This window comes from Aulonocara sp. 'chitande type north' Nkhata Bay, linkage group LG5 (genome assembly GCF_057382095.1).
Source record: "Aulonocara sp. 'chitande type north' Nkhata Bay isolate Kocher_YH1m ecotype deep benthic linkage group LG5, A_spYH_male_GT1.1, whole genome shotgun sequence".
Classification (NCBI taxonomy): domain Eukaryota; kingdom Metazoa; phylum Chordata; class Actinopteri; order Cichliformes; family Cichlidae; genus Aulonocara; species Aulonocara sp. 'chitande type north' Nkhata Bay.
The window spans coordinates 8,133,999-8,152,791 of NC_141348.1; the positions used below are offsets into that span (position 1 = coordinate 8,133,999).

The following is an 18,793-nucleotide window of genomic DNA, read 5'->3' on the forward strand; positions in this document are numbered from 1 at the left end:
TTTGAGTACTACAAAGAAAACAGATTTCACTACTTGGGTAACACAGTGATACAACTGTTAGCAATGTCACCTGAAAAACATTTTATGACATTACCTTTGCCAACCACATCAGTGTCACTGAAAATGGTGAATATGAGCTGATTTTTCCACAGGTTACTCATTATGGAAGCGAGCCAGAGATTGTGATACAACATACAAGAGAAGGGCTGAAATGAAAGAATGAAAGACCTGTAAAAAGGACACAGGCTTTTCAAATCCTAAATAAATTAATATAGAAAGCGCTTCTTTTATGTGTAAATGAAATTGAGTATGTATGACTTATGACTGAAGAAACAATAAACAGTAAACCACTAACACTAGTAGACTTTACCACTAACTAATAATAACTTTATCATTGTTCTAATATTGTTAAAATACTTTATAACATATAAACCGTTAATGACAATTAGAAAACCTAATTACGTATTAGTATGTCCACATACCGTCACCAAAGCCTGTACAAATGGCAACAGGTCAACAACGTCATGACGTCACCCAGCGTTACTTCAGCCAGCCAAAGCTCTGAAGTAGTTCGAGGCGCTGTCGTTCTGTCCTGACCGCCTGACAGAGAAGCTTTATTTTCTTTCGACAGTGAAAACACCAGCAAAGAACGGAAGCGAAGTAACGGGAAGAAGAACACAGACTGTGCGCTTCTGTTCAGAAACCCGGCAACCATGGGAGCTGCTCTGGGGACATTTTCTTTTGCAAGCTGGGTAAGTGAGGTTTTTACAAGCACCTTGATTTAAAGTGATGAGAAATGTAAGGTGTCGTAACAACCTGAAGCTTAGACAGGTAGTAGGCTAGTGCTAAAGAACATGGACACACTCAGTTAGCTGCTATATTAATTCCCGTTGTGTTCTGTGATCTCGCCCAGGTTTGTTAAAACAGTTATGGTTTCGGTAACGTTTCAGCTACGCTGGATTTAGATTTTATCTGCAGAAATCTGAGAATCCCCCTGAAGTAGCTGCCGCGTGAGGAGCAGTTCAAATATACGGCACAACAGATAGTTAATCCCAACGCACTTGGTCATCTGCTGGCATGTGATTAACTGGATTAGTTTGCGCTTTGTTACATTATAATAAGAACACAACATGCGTCGTATTTAGAAATGTCAGTAGATGAAACGTAGAGAATGAAAACAGTATCTTTTTATATAAGGCAAGAGAGGAATAGCACTACATGGATACGCAATTAGGACTAGAGCAAATACCACAAATATATCTTGTAATAAAGCATTCAGTTTTTCACAGAGCTGTATTATCTGTCAATTTAACAACTTCATTTATACAAAAAGACAGACACAAGTAAAACTAGAAAAAACGGTATTAACAGTATGTTTTCTGTCTGGGTTTATTTATGGTTGAGATCATGATGAGGCATGGCCAACCATTTTCAGGCTGTAGGTTTTCTGGCAGACATTGTCAAGGCCAGTCTGCAGAAGAACTAAGCTGACCTTGTCTGGCTGGCATACTTGTTGACTATCTACCAAGTATCGTTATCACTTGACTCCACGTCTGGTATTAGTGTATATAAGAGTCCAGGCAGTGGTTTACTGTAAATTAATACATATGCTGTCTGACAATGTCAGGCTGTGATTGTTTGTTTTGTTTTTACTACACCAAAACTTTATCAGTTTAGTCCAGTTATATTTCTAAGTAAAGACACTAACATACATATACATATAAAGGTTAGCATGTACTACTTGCATTATATTACTGCTTCCCACAATCATGTGTCATGTGGGCAGGCCTGTGGGCACATTCTAAGTCTAGCCAAACTAGACTTAGAAACTTTGGAGTAGCAATATATATTTTACATAACGCTAAACAAATATTCTCGTGGCATATTTTCAAAGCTGTAGAATCAATGTAGCTAAAGTATATATTAGAGGAGGAGTCGCTGTGACAAATTCCTGCCCACAGGCCTGCTGGGTCTGACCACAAACACCACATGCTGCCTTTCTTAAATAGCTGCCCCAGTTTTAACAGTCTTTCCTGGGGGTTTTACTGCAACTGATAGCTCATTAAATGAAAGTGAATACTGAAATTTTGATACATTTAGGTACACATATTACCATACTATAGTTTGATACAACATCACACATGATTCTGTAGCTCTAACTGTTAATGTATATTGAATGTATAATGAATATTCTCCAGGAAAGCCTTAAAGACACTGCATGCCCATAGAGGGCATGCAGTGTCTTTAATTCAAGAGGTAGAATAGACCACTTGCATAAAGTTATTGGCGCACATGTTGGCAAAGTGCGTCTCCTCTGTCCTCACAACATTTAAAGCATGTTCCCACTGTGGTCCAAATGAATGTGCCTTTACCACAAGGTAACTGTGGTCCAGTAGTTTCCAGTGAGTAAACCACATTTGCTTCCTCCATTTTATCTTTCTACAAATTATGTATCTTAATACAAATAAAAAAACTGGTCTTGTCAAGGGGACCATTTGACAAAGCTTTTTGAACTTGCCATTCAAAAGTCTCTTTTCTTTATCACTTTCTGCTCACCATACATATTGTTACTGCTGCGTCACTTGCAGACATCCTGAACTACGAAAGTGGCCAAAGTCACATACTGTGCGTGAATTCCTCTGTGCGTTAATTGTGCATCAAAAAAGAAATTAAATAAATACATATATACATATAATATAATATATATTTGCAGCATCTATTCTGGCAGTCAGCATGCTGGTTGCCTGATCCCTACTGATATGCTATTGTGGTACAACTTGTCATATTTGTTCCATCCAGCATGAAAGTTGATTGAAGTAGCATTTTCTTTCATTTCATTTCATTTGTGATTAAGAATTTTATGCTAACAAGTATTCTATTTGTGTATACCTTTTACCTTAATCTTAAAGTGTATATTTGTTTCTTACTCTTCTTATATTTATTGTTTGTCTTTTGCACTGAATGGAACTGGAGCCTCGTTGTCTCGTCTCTCTATATACTGTATATAGCACAGATGACAATAAAGTTTACTTTAACTTTGACCACAATAAATACAACATACAACAATATACCATTCAGAAATGTTTTTTTATTAGCCTCTGCTTAAATAAGGGGCTTTACAGGACTGCTTGAATTCCTTTTTGTCATATTTTAACTAGCCAGTACTCAAACATTTTTCATGTGTCTGTTCAACATTGCAGGTTCTGATTCAATGTCATGGTAGGAAGGGGTATTTAAAACTTCAGGCTTTTGTCTTTAATATTTTTTGAGACCTAACTTCAGATTCCAAAGTGTGGAAAAACATGCTGGAAGTGGGTCAATAGACATTTTTCAATAAATTTATATCTTGAAATAGATTTGATATATGAAGATGTCGGCCCACCCTTTGCAGCTATAACAGCTTCAGATATTGCCAGGCAGGCGGGCAGCATAGACACTCAAGTTTGTGAATGCGATAACTTAAGAAGGAAGTCACCGAGGACTTTCAAATCAATACTATAGGTGCATCTACCAGGAGGCTGCGGGGTACCACTGGTGCTTGCCAATATTTTTAAAATTTGTGTTACTATCCATACATGTGTGGAGAGAGACAGAAACATGTTACCGTTTGCAAATATTTGATAATCATAAGAAGAAGAGCCCAGCCTGTTGTTCTTATAATATTATGTTCATATTAAATGAACAGTAACTGTAACATTAGTTAGTGACTAGGCAGGCCCAATGACTTTTATCTGTTTCTCATATAAACAGGTTTAAGTGGCTCATCTTTAAGTACCAGCTAGAAGTCTTAATATCCTTCTGTTCAGTACAGTCAGAGAAGCCAAGGTAGTGTTTGAACTATAGTACTTTTAATTAACATTCAAGCTCACTCATGTGCAAGCAAATTCATTTATGTATTGTTACACCCCGGCCTAGGCAACCGGGGTGCAGAAATAAGGAAAATAAAACCACGAAGGCTCTCCACCAAAATCCCAAAACGAAAATATCCCATAACGAAAGCATTGACAAACCCATTCACAACTATTTACAACAAACTATTTACAACAAACTATTTATTTACAACACAGGGGAGATCGCGACCATGACATACTGAAACACAAGGCTTAAATACATAGAAGGAGCAATCAGGGAATGGACCACAGGAGGGAAACACAGCTGGGGCAAATTAGACCTGACGAGACAAGGAAACGTAATCTGAACACACTAAGATAACACAGACTTTCAAAGTAAAGCAGGAAATACATGACAGTCACGCAAAAAACAAAACACTGACAACACCGAAACGTAACAGTATGTATTAGTTACCAAACACCAGCTTTCCCCCGACAGCTCACTCCTCGTCTTGCCTAGCAAACTAAGAATATTGATTTACTCATTATCTTAGAAATCACACATTTAACTTACAGAAAAAATGAGACAATGAGGCCTCAGGTTCCATGTGTCAGTTAGTCCAGTTTACTGCAGAATACTTTACTCTGTCAGTTTGCAACAGCTGGAAACACTCAGTGCTTCTGCTTTATTTGCAGTTCCAGAAAAGAGATACATACAAGTTTCTCCATGACAGCAGCTGCCAATAAAAGCTTTCATCGTTAATTATATTCAGGCAGGGGAAAACAGGACATGGGAAGGACTGCTGCAAACTCATTAGGATTAACTAAGTAATTTTCACAATAAGAGTGAAGGAAATGTCCAGTAATAAGCAAACTTGTGACAACTTTTTAACCTGCAGAAAAAAAACTTAACGAGGGATAATTTGTTTAAAGTCTCAGAACCACACAAGCCAATCTGCTTCATATGTCCTCAAGCCTGATGGCAATAAAGTAGTCACTTTATGACACAACATATCAGATGGCACAGTGGTCAAAATACAGAGTGCTCTCAGTGCAAAGTAGTTTTTCTCTGAATGTCATTGTCTCTAATTGCCAGTGCTGTGCTGAGTCATTCAGTGTTACTCAATGAGACGTTACAGTAGACTGTGTACAGCATAACAGTACAAACATCAAGATCAGTCTATACTGGCAGTTGAATAGTTGAAAATCTAAAATAAATGATTGAAATATTTTTCTAAGTTACTAAAATGTGTTGTGTGTGCTTGTTGTCAGTACTGGAATTTAAAAAACAAAAATCCAAAGGTTTAGTAAAGTGCATCTTTATATTATGCGGTAAATGTTTGATTAAGAACATGTATATGTTGTGTTCTCACATTGATCGCTTACATCTTTCCTTACACATATCCCTGGATGTTCCACTTTTGCTTCAAGTGTGATTTTTTTATTGATCCTCCAGGTGCCGTGCCTGTGCAGCAGTGCTACGTGCCTGATGTGTAGCTGCTGTCCGAGCATCAGAAACTCCACGGTGACCAGGATCATCTATGCCTTTATAATGCTGATAGGCACCATCGTTGCCTGCATCATGCTGTCACCGGGTGTGGATCGGCAGCTCAAAAGGGTAGGAGTTGACCATAAAAATACCATAAGATATAAACTTTATTGTGAATGTAAATGTCTATTATTTAAAGTTAAAATGAAATTATAATGGTTGAAACTGGTGCATAACTGATGCAAAAAATGAGCATTCATGCAAAGCCACCATGAGATTTATAACACGTGCATCAGCACAATTTGTTTCTCGTTTAAAACAATCGTTGACAATTGTTTAAAAATGGAGAAATAAAAAGTGATGCTGACATAACAATGTTGTTTCCTCTGAGACATTAACTGTGATTCAAGTAAAGTTTGTAATCAAAGTTCATATGAAAAAAGAAAAAGAAGAAAACAAGTGGAAGTCAAGGAGCAGATGACATGTCAGCCCCAGATAACACAGTCCAATCCAGATTCATAGCTCCCAAGAAATAGTACCAAGAAATTAGAATATGTGATAAGTGATGACGTCCAGCAATAACAGAAGCTATTTTAATGAAAGGTAAAATCATTTAAGATAAGGAAAACTTGAATATGTATAAACCGAAGCAATTAAATTAAATATCAATCTGTCACTCCTTTCCGTGTCCGGGTGAGGTTTCCCGTGTTGGGTCAAATTAAGCCGCAGGCTCCACACAGTATTTACTTTCTTTAATTGCATTTTTTATTTCTATTTAATTCTGAGCATTTTTTTAGCTTATGGTGTTTTGGAAAATAAATAGTCAATAATAATAATAACTATAATAATAATAGTACTTTACACCTTATTTACTGCTAGTAAAAAGTTAGGATTAAAGTGGAGATGATGATAATTTTGATGAAAGCCAAACCGCATGTCAGCACAAGTCCAGGCCTCAAACCATCTCCATCAAGAGTGCTGTGCGTAAACAGATGTCTACAAACCTCAGTGTACTAAAGCAATTTCATAAAGATGAAAGAGCCAAATTTTCTCCTTATCAATGTCAGAGACAGATAAAATCTTGTAGAAAACCTATTACATTATTGCTGCTAAAGACCTGAGACTGGACTAGAGACTTTTCTTTATTTACTTCTGACTGTAAAAGAAGCTCGATCATCACAACCCTAACACCATAGCCCTAACTCGGAGTAGACATCAGCAGGTTTTTCTCCAAGTCACAAAGCTTTGACATCATAACAATCTGATTGTTCACATGCAATCTTGACTTATGCTGAACTAGTAACAACAATATCATGAGGATATATCAAATATATATCAAAACACAAAATTCCCTGCTGCGTATATATTGTCTCTCTGTTCTTTGTCATGTTGTTGTCATTTGTTCCCTTCGAGCTATGTTTCTTTCCTAGTGCTTAGTTTGTTCCTAGTTTCTACCTAGTCTCAATTTTTGAACTTTGTTCCCTGAATTACGGCAATAAAGCTTCCTGTTGAGTTTAGCTCTGGTTGCGAGAACAAATAAAATTTGAATCATTGGTGAAAAAAAAACAGTAACATCCTTCCTACAGGAGCTAAGTACAGCAACTGGTGATATTTATTTAGATGGCTTCTCTCTAATTGATCTCTTTGAACTAACTTTAATAATTACTTTCACCGTGCCATCAGCATGTCATTTCAGTGAGGAGAGATCATTAGAAGGAAAGTGGAAATGATATAAAGCTCAGATTAGAAAAAGGTTCTTGTTGTTTTCATTAGTTATACTTCTTAACAAATCAGAATCTGCAAAACGTACTTTAGAAATTTTGAAATCATAATCAGCTAAGAAAAGTTCAGGTGGTGTACCCGTACTTCTTATGGCCTCAGACAGTGGACTCTTTGTACCTGTCCTGCTAAATCAGTATTGTTGACTATAAGATTATACGAGACAGCATGGACCACACTGTTGGATTTGAAGGAAATACACTGAACTGCTTTGAACCATGTATATCTAATAGATTACAGTTTGTTCAAGTAAACAGGGTGCCTTCTTCACATAACAAAGTTAGTAATGGAGTTCCACAGGGTTCTGTGCTAGGACCAATACTTTTTTATACGTGCTTGAGGCAGTATTATTAGAAAACATGACATACATTTGACCTGTAATTTTCTTCTACTAAATTCTGATAAAATTCAGGTTATTGTATTTAGTATTAAAAATCTTAGAAAACATTGTGTCTAACTAGAAACGTATTTCAAAGGTGGCTCTTCTTTACACTCTCTTAAAAGCCTCATATGCATATAAAAATCTCGTCTGGATGTACAGAAAACAAGGGTCTTTCTCTGATTTTCTGTAGATCCCAGGCTTTTGTGAGGATGGGGCAGGTTCGTCTGTCCGTGGTCTACAGGCGGATGTCAAGTGTGAGATGTTTGTGGGGTACCAAGCAGTTTACCGTGTATGCTTTGGAATGAGTATGTGGTTCTTGGGGTTCTCCGTTCTCATGATAAACATAAAGAACAGCAGAGATCCACGTGCTGCTATCCACAATGGGTAAGTACTGCAGTAAAGCTAGCAAGATGTAAATATTTTTACCAGCACAGTCCTACCAATCCTAAGGTTCAGTTTTAGACTTTTTTAAACCATAGCAGGTACATAAACAAAGCAGCCATAGATCATTTGCATTTAAATATCGCATTTCCAGGCCTTCACTGTGTTTGCACTCTAGTCCACCTTGGCTCTTTAACACTGTGAGGTTGTAAAATGTAAATTATACAAGATGTGTTTTAGCAGAAGACCTTTGTTTTTTAGTTTACAAAGTTTTAAAAATGCAACAATAAATATTTATCATAGCTGTCCAATGTCATTCTAGCACATATATAATGTCCATTATCGTATTTGGCTGTAAAGGTCTTATTTGGTTTTATTTTGGTCTCACCAGCAGTGTGTCTTTCAAGTTTAAGTGTAAGGTCAGCATAACATAAAAAAAAGTAATAGTAATAAATTCTAATAAAGTCACTAAATAAGTATTAAATAAATACATGTGTGATGCACATTCATATCAAAATCAAAGTGTGTTTGGACCTTTCAGGGTAACTGATTGGACTCTGGATATACAGTGGCTTGCAAAAGTATTCAGCCCCTTGAACTTTTCCACATTTTGTCACATTACAGCCACAAACATGAATCAATTTTATTGGAATTCCACGTGAAAGACCAACACAAAGTGGTGCACACGTGAGAAGTGGAACGAAAATCATACATGATTCCAAACATGTTTTACAAATAAATAACTGAAAAGTGGGGTGTGCATAATTATTCAGCCTCCTGAGTCAATACTTTGTAGAACCACCTTTTGCTGCAGGTCTAGCTGCCAGTCTTTTAGGGTCTGTCTCTACCAACTTTGCACATCTACAGACTGAAACTCTTGCCCATTCTTCTTTGCAAAACAGCTCCAGCTCAGTCAGATTAGATGGACAGCGTTTGTGAACAGCAGTTTTCAGATCTTGCCACAGATTCTCAATTGGATTTAGATCTGGACTTTGACTGGGCCAGTCTAACACATGGATATGTTTTGTTTTAAACCACTCCATTGTTGCCCTCGCTTTATGTTTAGGGTTGTTGATGCTGGAAGGGGAACCTCCGCCCCAGTCTCAAGTCTTTTGCAGACTCCAAGAGGTTTTCTTCCAAGGTTGCCCTGTATTTGGCTCCATCCATCTTCCCATCAACTCTGACCAGCTTCCCTGTCCCTGCTGAAGAGAAGCACCCCCAGAGTGTGATGCTGCCACCACCATATCTGACAGTGGGGATGGTGTGTTCAGAGTGATGTGCAGCGTTTTGCATTTTAGCCACTAAGTTCCATTTTGGTCTCATCTGACCAGAGCACCTTCTTCCACATGTTTGCTGTGTCCCCCACATGGCTTGTGGCAAACTGCAAACGGGACTTCTTATGTTTTTCTGACAATGGCTTTCTTCTTGCCACTCTTCCATAAAGGCCAACATTGTGCAGTGCACGACTAATAGTTGTCCTGTGGACAGATTCCCCCACCTGAGCTGTAGATCTCTGCAGCTCGTCCAGAGTCACCATGGGCCTCTTGGCTGCATTTCTGATCAGCGCTCTCCTTGTTCGGCCTGAGAGTTTAGGTGGACGGCCTTGTCTTGGTAGGTTTACAGTTGTGCCATACTCCTTCCATTTCTGAATGATGGCTTGAACAGTGCTCCGTGGGATGTTCAAGGCTTGGGAAATCTTTTTGTAGTCTAAGCCTGCTTTAAATTTCTCAGTAACTTTATCCCTGACCTGTCTGGTGTGTTCTTTGGACTTCATGGTGTTGTTGCTCTTAGACAACCTCTGAGGCCGTCACAGAACAGCTGTATTTGTACTGACATTAGATTACACACAGGTGCACTCTATTTAGTCATTAGCACTCATCAGGCAACGTCTATGGGCAACTGACTGCACTCAGACCAAAGGGGGCTGAATAATTACGCACACCCCACTTTGCAGTTATGTGTAAAAAATGTTTGGAATCATGTATGATTTTCGTTCCTCTTCTCACGTGTGCACCACTTTGTGTTGGTCTTTCACGTGGAATTCCAATAAAATTGATTCATGTTTGTGGCTGTAATGTGACAAAATGTGGGAAAATTCAGGGGGCCGAATACTTTTGCAAGCCACTGTGAAAGCAGATGAGATATTTGATTGAGACAGTTTTCCTGAGACTTATGACAGTAACAATTTGTTTCAGATTTTGGTTCTTTAAGTTTGCTGCCTTGGTGGCAATTACAGTTGGTGCCTTTTACATCCCTGAAGAGCCTTTCACCTACAGTAAGAATTTGTATTTAAAATCCTTGATAACTCAGATCTCTTTTACACACAGATTTGTTAGTTTGTATGAAAGACGAGTAGTTCAATTACTTGTGTATTTGTGTTGTCGCAGTATGGTTTGTCATAGGCTCTGGTGGAGCCTTCTTTTTCATTCTGATTCAACTGGTGCTGCTGGTGGACTTTGCCCACTCCTGGAATGAGTCCTGGGTTGACAAGATGGAGAATGGCAACTCCAGAGGCTGGTATGCAGGTCAGTGACTCTGGCCCAGTTACATGCTGTATTCATCTTCTAAATACTGTTACATAAGCGAGCACTTACTCTGAAAATTTTTTTTTAAAAGCGTACATGTAGCACACACAGATTTCACAAATCTACTTTCAAATCAGTTTTTTGGTTTCAGCTTTGAACTGTTTCTACCTTGTATTTTTAGCTCTACTGGCTGTCACGATCCTGAACTACATCCTGTCATTAACAGCTGTTGTGCTGTTCTTTGTCTTCTACACGAAACCCAATGAATGCTTCATCAACAAATTCTTCATCAGCTTCAACATGTTGCTCTGCATAGTTGCCTCTGTTGTCTCAGTCCTGCCAAAAGTCCAGGTGTGAATACACGGCATGTCTGCGATGCACAGATAAACAGAAAACAAAAACAAGACACACTATTCTAAGCACTGAAGATTCTGCTTTGTGTTTGCAAATGTTTGTGCTACTAGCATCATGTCATGATGAGCATCTATAGTAGCATCTACATGGAATTGATGCTAAGGCCCCTTTGCTGAGTTTGACAGTGTAAAACGGAAAGACAGAATAAACCTGAAAATGGTTGGATATCTCTCTCATAATTCTGTTATTTCAAAACATTATGACTGTGTTTTGTAGCAGCTTGGTTTAGTTTTGCTATAGGAGATAATATTGAAAAGTAAACATAGCTCTATTGATAACATTTCTACCAGCTATTTTTGTGCAAAACTAACTGAACCGTGTTAATGCAATAATAAAATAATATCAGATGGGAATAAAAACATTATTTAAGTCTAAATTTTAATTCTAATAAATGTACTCAGGTTGAATTAATCAATTAGAACAAGAAAAACTCGAAAAAGAAGGAAAATGAAAAAATAGCTGTATTTTCTTTGCCTCAAAACAGAAACATGAGTACAGTCAGGGGTTAATGTGAGATTCAGCGGGCAGGGAACCCTAAAATCAGTTTTACAGATGGTGACAAAAAGCACAATTCACTCAATGTACTGTGATCAGCTGACCTGCTGCTCAAAAAAAAGAAAACACAACCCACTTAAACTGCCCACTATGGCACACGACTGCGCCTCTTTGTTCTCTTTTATGCGATATCCCCTGGTGATTAATCACGAACATGATTACCTTTCATTTTTTACTGTTTAGGCTTAAAATTGATGTGTTAAGGCCAGTGATGTGAAATGATAGCTTCCTTCAAATGCGTTAAACCAAAAGTAACAAGCCTGTTTTGAAAATGTAAGAAGTAGAAAGTACAGACAGTAAAAAGTTATCAGGAAAAAAACCTTTCATGTTAGAGTTTAGCAGAACAGGTTTGCCCAAGCTTAGGCTGCTGCCCCCGCGACCCGGCCCCGGATAAAGCGGATGAAGATGGATGGATGGATGGTTTTCCCAAGCTACCCACAAACATTCCCACTGTTGCTGGCCTTTTTTAACCATCTAGATATTTTCTAAATAATAAACAAAGGTTAATTTTTGTGTTTGGAGTGCTTAAACAGTAAACACAGGATTATGACTTCTTTTTCTATAATACATATGTACAGTTTCAGTTCAAACCTGTGGGAAGTAAATACTTGGCACTGATAAACCTTATCTGTGTATTTGCAGGAGTCTCAACCTCATTCAGGTCTACTACAGTCTTCTTTCATCACCTTGTACACTATGTTTCTAACCTGGTCTGCCATGACCAATGAGCCTGGTGAGACTGTTTATATTGTCTGGGAATTTCAATAGACTCAAACACTCCTTTATCTGCATATATTTATGTTCTTCTCCATTCATTTCAAATAAAAGATCTTTTTGTCTCATAACCTTAAGATTTATTGCTTTTTAGAAAAGCTTTGGGTTATTTTGTTCAAATTGTTTTTTAAAGTATTTTTTAATTAATATTGTTATTGTTTGTTTTGCTGATCTCAGACCGGGAATGCAACCCCAGCCTGTTGAGTATCTTCCAGCAGATCGCAGCCCCGACCCCGGGCCCTACAGAGACCGAGAACCAGACAGCCACCATGGCAATGATTACCACAATCACTGGGACAGAAAAACCTGCCTTTACATCTCCATACCTGCAGTGGTGGGATGCTCAGAGCGTTGTGGGCCTCATTATATTTATCTTGTGCATCCTGTATTCCAGGTAACATTGTAAATGTTGTGTAAAGCGCTTTGAGTGCTTTGTTAGAGTAGAAAAGCGCTATATAAGAACCCGTCTGTTTGACCTCTTTTTACTGTAGACTGCAGTGTTAATGAGCATTAAAAAAAACATGCTTACAGACTGATGCAAAAAATGATTTTGATCTCTGTAGCCAGTTTCCTCCATCATAAGCCAAAGACTTTTCTAGTCTTTGGCTTAAAAATTTCAACACTGTGCTGTTATTGGTGTAGAGTACTGCTGTAATTACTAGTTATGGTTCCTCACCTGGTGAAGGGTTGACCATTTCTAAGCCTTCCTTGTTAATGTGAACTGTGTTTGTGTCCGTTGTTTTTTCATACTGTGATCCTAATACTTGCTTTTCTTTCTTTTTGGTCAGTTCATTCATCTCTGTTTTGATTCCAGCATTCGTTCATCCAGCAACAGCCAGGTTAACAAGCTAACTATGGCATCCAAAGATTCAGTCATCCTCGCTGAGGGGGGCAGCACAGAACTGTCAGAGGAGTCGACAGGGCCCAGACGGGTGGAGGACAATGAGCGGGACATGGTCCAGTACAGCTACTCCTTTTTTCATTTCATGCTTTTCTTGGCCTCACTTTACATCATGATGACCCTCACTAACTGGTACAGGTCAGTGGCTCCCTTCTCTTTTAGCACAACACCTAAAGTGTAGTTTGAAGTGTTTGGGTGGTCAATAATCCTACAATATATATATGTGAATGGTAGTTTATTTCATTTCCTTTTTATACAGTGTGTGAAAAAGTGTTTGCCCCCTTCCTGATTTGCTATTTTTTGGTATGTTTGTCAGACTTAAATGTTTCAGAGCATCAGACAAATTAAAATGATGGCCCTGTGTGAAAAAGTAATTGCCCCCTAAACCTGATAACTGGTTGGGACCATTAGCAGCAACAACTGCAATCAAGTGTTTGCAATAACTGGAAATGAGTCTTTTACAGCGCTGGGGAAGAATTTTGGCCTGTACATCTTTGCTGAACTGTTGTAATTCAGCCACATTGGAGGGTTTTGGAAGGAAGCTGTTTTGGAAACATATTTGGTGATGCTTCATCCTCTGCATTGCGTTTGTGTGCTAGCAGTGTCCAAGCATTCTTCTTCTTTTCAATTTTTTCTTCAAGAGCTCACAAAAGCATTCTGGGGGTCTTTTGTGAGCTCTTGGATGAGTTGTCGCTGCATCCTTGGGGTAATTTTAAACAGACAGCCACTCCTGGGAAGCTTCACTGTGGTTCACTGGAGTCCCACAGCCTTAAAAATGGCTTCATAACCTTTTCCACACTGAAATATGTCAATTACTTTGATTCTCAGTTCTCCTGAATTTCCTTGGATCTTTATTTTAAAACCTTTATTGAAAAAACTGCATATTATTGTCAAATATTTACATTTGTTTGATGATGTGAAACATTTAAGTGTGGCAAACACTGTTTCATGCAATTGTATCCATTCAGATGCATGAACCAGACTGACAGAAACTAAACAACAGAAGGGATAAATGCTATATGAAGCAATGCATTCAAAATAGGTTATAAACCAAAACACATCCAATTATTTTTGTGTCAGAGGGAGACGTGATATGACACAAATGTTATGGTTGACCATGAGAGTCACAGTCTGGCACTAACATAACCCAGAAAATGGTTTAAATATCCAGAATTGCCCTTTATTGGTGTCTGCGGCTGGTATTATTCGGTCAAGTAGTACCAAGAAGAATGAGGACAACAATGGTCTACTGAATTTGCATATTCATTTCATTTCATTTCATTTATTTGTTCATTTTCAGGCACAACAAATACCTATATTGAACATAAAATGCACAAAACAAAAAACAAAAATTGCCTGAAAAAGGAGTGGGACGAAGAAAACTTATTAAATCCCACCCCTATACTCACTCATCAACAAAAAAACAAACTTCCCGCAGCTACGCCCATCATTGCATACAGACCCATCAACAGCTCCGGGCACATACAAGCATCTAAACGGCAGCTCGCAAACAACAATTAGAGCCTTCATAACTGAATACAGAATATATAAATTATAAATTGCATTACCACAGGTAACAGGCAGTAATAACTACAAGTAACAAACACACATACATATACATACATATATATCTACACACACAAGTACATATATGTACATACATACGCACACTTTTTTTTTTTTTTTTTGGAATCCATACCAGCAATGGTAAGAGGACAGACATTACAGAGCACACTAAAAGCATCATTGAGTATACTGTGACCAGACCAACTGTTTGTAGAGAAATTTAAATCTATGAATATTTTTGCATTGTTTCAATTGTAAACTCAGACTGTTCCAGATTTTCACACCACATACAGACACACAAAAACCTTTACGGGTTGTTCGAGTTCTGGGTAATTTGAATTCTCCAAAGCCTCTCACATTATAAACCTTTTCTCGAATTTCAAATCTAGTTTGTAAATTTGCCGGTAAAAGTTTAGTAAAAGCTTTATACAAAATTATGGATGTATTGTAATTAACCAGATCCTGGAATTTAAGTAACTTTGCCTGAAGAAAGAATTTGTGAGTATGATCTAGATAACCAGCCTTGTGAATAATACGCAGTGCTCGTTTCTGTACTGTGACTAATGGATTAGTTATGGAAGATAAGATATGGAAGAACCAGGGTACAGTACAGAGTATGAAGTGCATCAAGGAATTGTTTCACTTTGTTCAAAACTGCGAGGCTTCTGGAAATTTTGGTTTTTATGTGTCTGACGTGGGGTTTCCATGAAATTTTATTATCAATTACGACTCCCAAAAATTTGTTTTCACTCACATTATCAATTGGTACACCTTCAATGATAATTGGTAATTCTACATTATATTTTAAATTACCAAAAAACATTGCTTTAGTTTTATTTATATTTAATGATAATTTATTTATGTCCATCCATTTTTTTATTAATTTTAGCTCCCTGTTTACGGTCATTACAAGATCAGTATAATCATCGCTACTGAAAAATATGTTTCATCTTTTGTTTTGAACTCTTTTTTTGATTATGATCTAGTTTTCTGTGCAGCTGTCAGTCCATTGTGCTTTTATTTATATTAGGAAATTCATAACTCATTGTTAAAACTGTAAATGGTCCCACAATGTTTCATTAGGGGTTTAATGGCACCATATAGGCCAAGCAAAGGCATTTCCTACTGTATAATTGATATGCTGACCTTATTTTTCTGAGGTGCAGAGATTTTGTGATTTCTGCTTGAACAAGTTAAGGAATTTCCTTCTTAAAGTAGCTTTCTCAGTTTTTTATAAATATACTTATTGCATTTTTTTGTTCTGACAGCCCTAATACAGACTACACCATAACAAGCAAGTGGCCAGCAGTATGGGTGAAAATCACCTCCAGCTGGGTTTGTTTGGCTTTGTACACATGGACACTGGTGGCCCCCATGGTCTTCACCAACCGAGATTTCAGCTGATCAGCCAGTCTCCACAGCGTGCTCTTATTTTTTGTCTGTTTTTACATTAAATTTGTCAATAATGCTACTGTCAAGATGGACTCAGGTTTTACACTTTTAGATGGATTCTGAGTGAGTTGATTGTGTATGCTTCCAAAGTGCCCTAACAGTTGCTTCAGATAAAGATTTTTTCTGTAGTGATTTCACACCAGTCACATCACTAACAATAGCAATATATTGTTGTATTTTTGTACTTGGGCAATTTTCTGGTTAGAGCAAACCTTTTGGATTTAAGTCAGCTAGATTTTTCTTTATCTTCTTCCTCCTTTTTTTTGCTGTAACACCAATTTATGGTGAATGCTTAGTTGAAAAAAAAAATTCTCAACATCATGGAGTTACACCTACGACTTACTGTGGAGCTGGGGTGAACTGCGTTCACTACGAAGAGGATGTAGTTGGCTGTTCAACCTTCATATGCCTTATATGTCTGAAAAATGTTAGAATATCAGATAACTAGGGAGTATGTACATGAATGTCGCAGACATAACTGCAATATGACCAAAATCAGCTCAAGTTCCTGCCAAATGTAAACGGACCTGCAGGTCCATCAGACCTGAAGATGTCAGGTGGTTTAAAAATATCCTTAGAACAAAGAGATACAGGCACACCTCTGAATAGCCTAGAATATCTTTAGTATTTATTTTGATTATTGTTGTAAGAATGTGTTTCTGTAATTTTAAAAAGATTTAAATTTTTAAGAAAAGGACTCCATAACTGAATAATTACAGATGTTTGAGAATAAAAAATCTGAGCATTTGCCTTGTGTTCCAGATTTACCCAGTGTGGTTAATAAGTTATGAATTCTCTGTAATGCATCTGCAGTTTGTGATTATACTGACCTACTATATAATCATTTGCTTTGCTTTGACTCAGAGATTCAGTGTGCTCATCTATGCCACAGACAGGAAAAAAAGCATTCTGAAAGTCATCAAGTTATAATTGGTTCCACACTTTTTTGTGTTTAAATGTTAATATTTTCCAAGGACCACTGTTTTTTAATTTTTTTGGCAAAGCTGTGTACTTTGAACCTTTGTTATAACTCTCAGCAATGTGCTGTAAATGAATAAAGGCACATCTGGAGCTTTCTGTGTGCTTTTGTTTCACGTTTGATTGTTACAAGTGTCTCATCTTATATTGGTGAGACCCATGAATATAAGCAGCACCAATACAGGAAGCTCAATTATTAAGTGTTAACTTACTGCTTTGCAGTGTGCCAGAGAGCAGTAATTCCTTCAAATCAGTTTGATACACCAGTGCAATACCAGTAAAATACTAATCTTTCTGAGAAATAAACATTTAAAACCTGGTACAAATAAGTACAGATAACTGTTTTAATCTCTATGGACACTTTTCATAACAACTATGGCTTAATCTTTTTTTAACCATTTGGATGATACGTTAAATTGACGGGGCGTGTGCACAAGCAGCACCCGACAGTCCTACGTTTCATCTGAAGGGATGTCAAATGCTATCATTCTTCTGTAAAGTAAATTTACCTACAGGTATAAGTAAAGTAACCTTAACCTTAAATCAGTGGCAGATTGGCACTGATTTAACAGAGCAAGGCCACTGCCTCTTCTTTCACCACTCTGAGATCAGCTACAGTTGTGCAGAAAGACATCCAGCAAATAAACAAGCTTCAGAGATTTATCATTGTGACAGATGAGTTTCCTCATACCTTGGTGATATGGAGAAGATGGCATGTGAAGAGGTTGTAAATAACTCCTTTTATTAGCAATGATGGACACGATGATGGAGAGGGGACACCAGCTCTGACCATCTGTCTAATAAAACAGGCAAATCCAGGCTCAGCAGCACTTTCAGAGTAGCATCTATATAAAAATAATAATAATTTAACATTTCTGCATCCAGCAAGAAGATATCTTTTCATCTATAGTAACTAAAGTATAGTTACCTTCTTGTGACGTCTAGGACACAGGAGTATTAGGTTATTGTGTACATGTTGGTAAGCTGTCTTGTGGCAACTGATGAACTGAAACAAATGAGTGTACTGTGTGAGCGACGAACATTACCTGTCCTTTTATTAACTGCACAGGGTGTCATGGGTCTGTAGCTCTGTCCACCGTTTTAGGGAACATATTTCGTTTTAAAGTAAGTTACAGGGCATTTCCCTGCTTTACCTTACCTGATCACGGGCAGGGCGTAGGTGTTGATAACCCGGATCTTGTTCTTACCGTTCAGCTGACTCCTCAGGACTTGCCTGACCCTCTGCAGGTACTTCGTGGTTGCAACTTTCCTAGCAGCTTCTTCGTGGTTGCCATTTGCCTGTGGGATTCCCAGGGACTTTTAGCTGCCCTTGATGTCTGCAATGTTGCCTTCTATTTGTACTGTTATTTCACGGTAGAAGGTAAATAAAACTGACAAAGCCAACCTGGTAGATTTAGTAGAATTGTTTTGAACCAATAATTTATAAAATCAAATGGCTATGAACCTCGAAACAAAAGAAATCAGCAAAATACTAGCTTTACTTTGCCAGCAGTATAATAATGACATAAAACTGCTTCAATAAAGCATTACTACATTTTCGCCTTTAAAAAAGAAAAAATCTTTTTTTTTAATGTTGGGTTGCTTTATCACATATATCACCAAATGGCAGAGCTTGGTCCAGATCCAGACGAAGTGCTCGTTCTGTCCAGACCAATAATCAGTGACAGAAAAAATTTGCCCGTAATGCATAAACCCAGAGCACTGTTTTATCAGTACACCATAAAACAATGGTCGCAGGTAAACCAG

At 37.7% G+C, this 18,793-nt stretch overlaps 1 protein-coding gene across 1 annotated transcript; it reads left to right on the top strand.

Annotated features, from left to right (window-relative positions):
- Positions 1-560: 560 nt before the first annotated feature.
- On the top strand, positions 561-17,119 carry serinc3 (serine incorporator 3). Its single transcript, XM_086291147.1, has 10 exons — positions 561-752; positions 5,287-5,448; positions 7,671-7,864; positions 10,057-10,136; positions 10,249-10,386; positions 10,568-10,737; positions 11,998-12,088; positions 12,307-12,523; positions 12,944-13,168; positions 15,865-17,119. Exons 1-10 carry the CDS (start codon positions 714-716, stop codon positions 15,998-16,000), a joined length of 1,452 nt encoding a protein of 483 aa, XP_086147273.1. The 5' UTR covers positions 561-713; the 3' UTR covers positions 16,001-17,119.
- Positions 17,120-18,793: the final 1,674 nt, after the last annotated feature.

Excerpts from the sequence above, each read along its gene's own strand:
- serinc3 (XM_086291147.1), top strand. The coding sequence starts at position 714 with ATGGGAGCTGCTCTGGGGACATTTTCTTTTGCAAGCTGG. Across the intron at positions 5,449-7,670 it reads TGGATCGGCAGCTCAAAAGG|ATCCCAGGCTTTTGTGAGGA; the intron begins GTAGGAGTTGAC and ends GATTTTCTGTAG. Across the intron at positions 12,089-12,306 it reads TGCCATGACCAATGAGCCTG|ACCGGGAATGCAACCCCAGC; the intron begins GTGAGACTGTTT and ends TGCTGATCTCAG.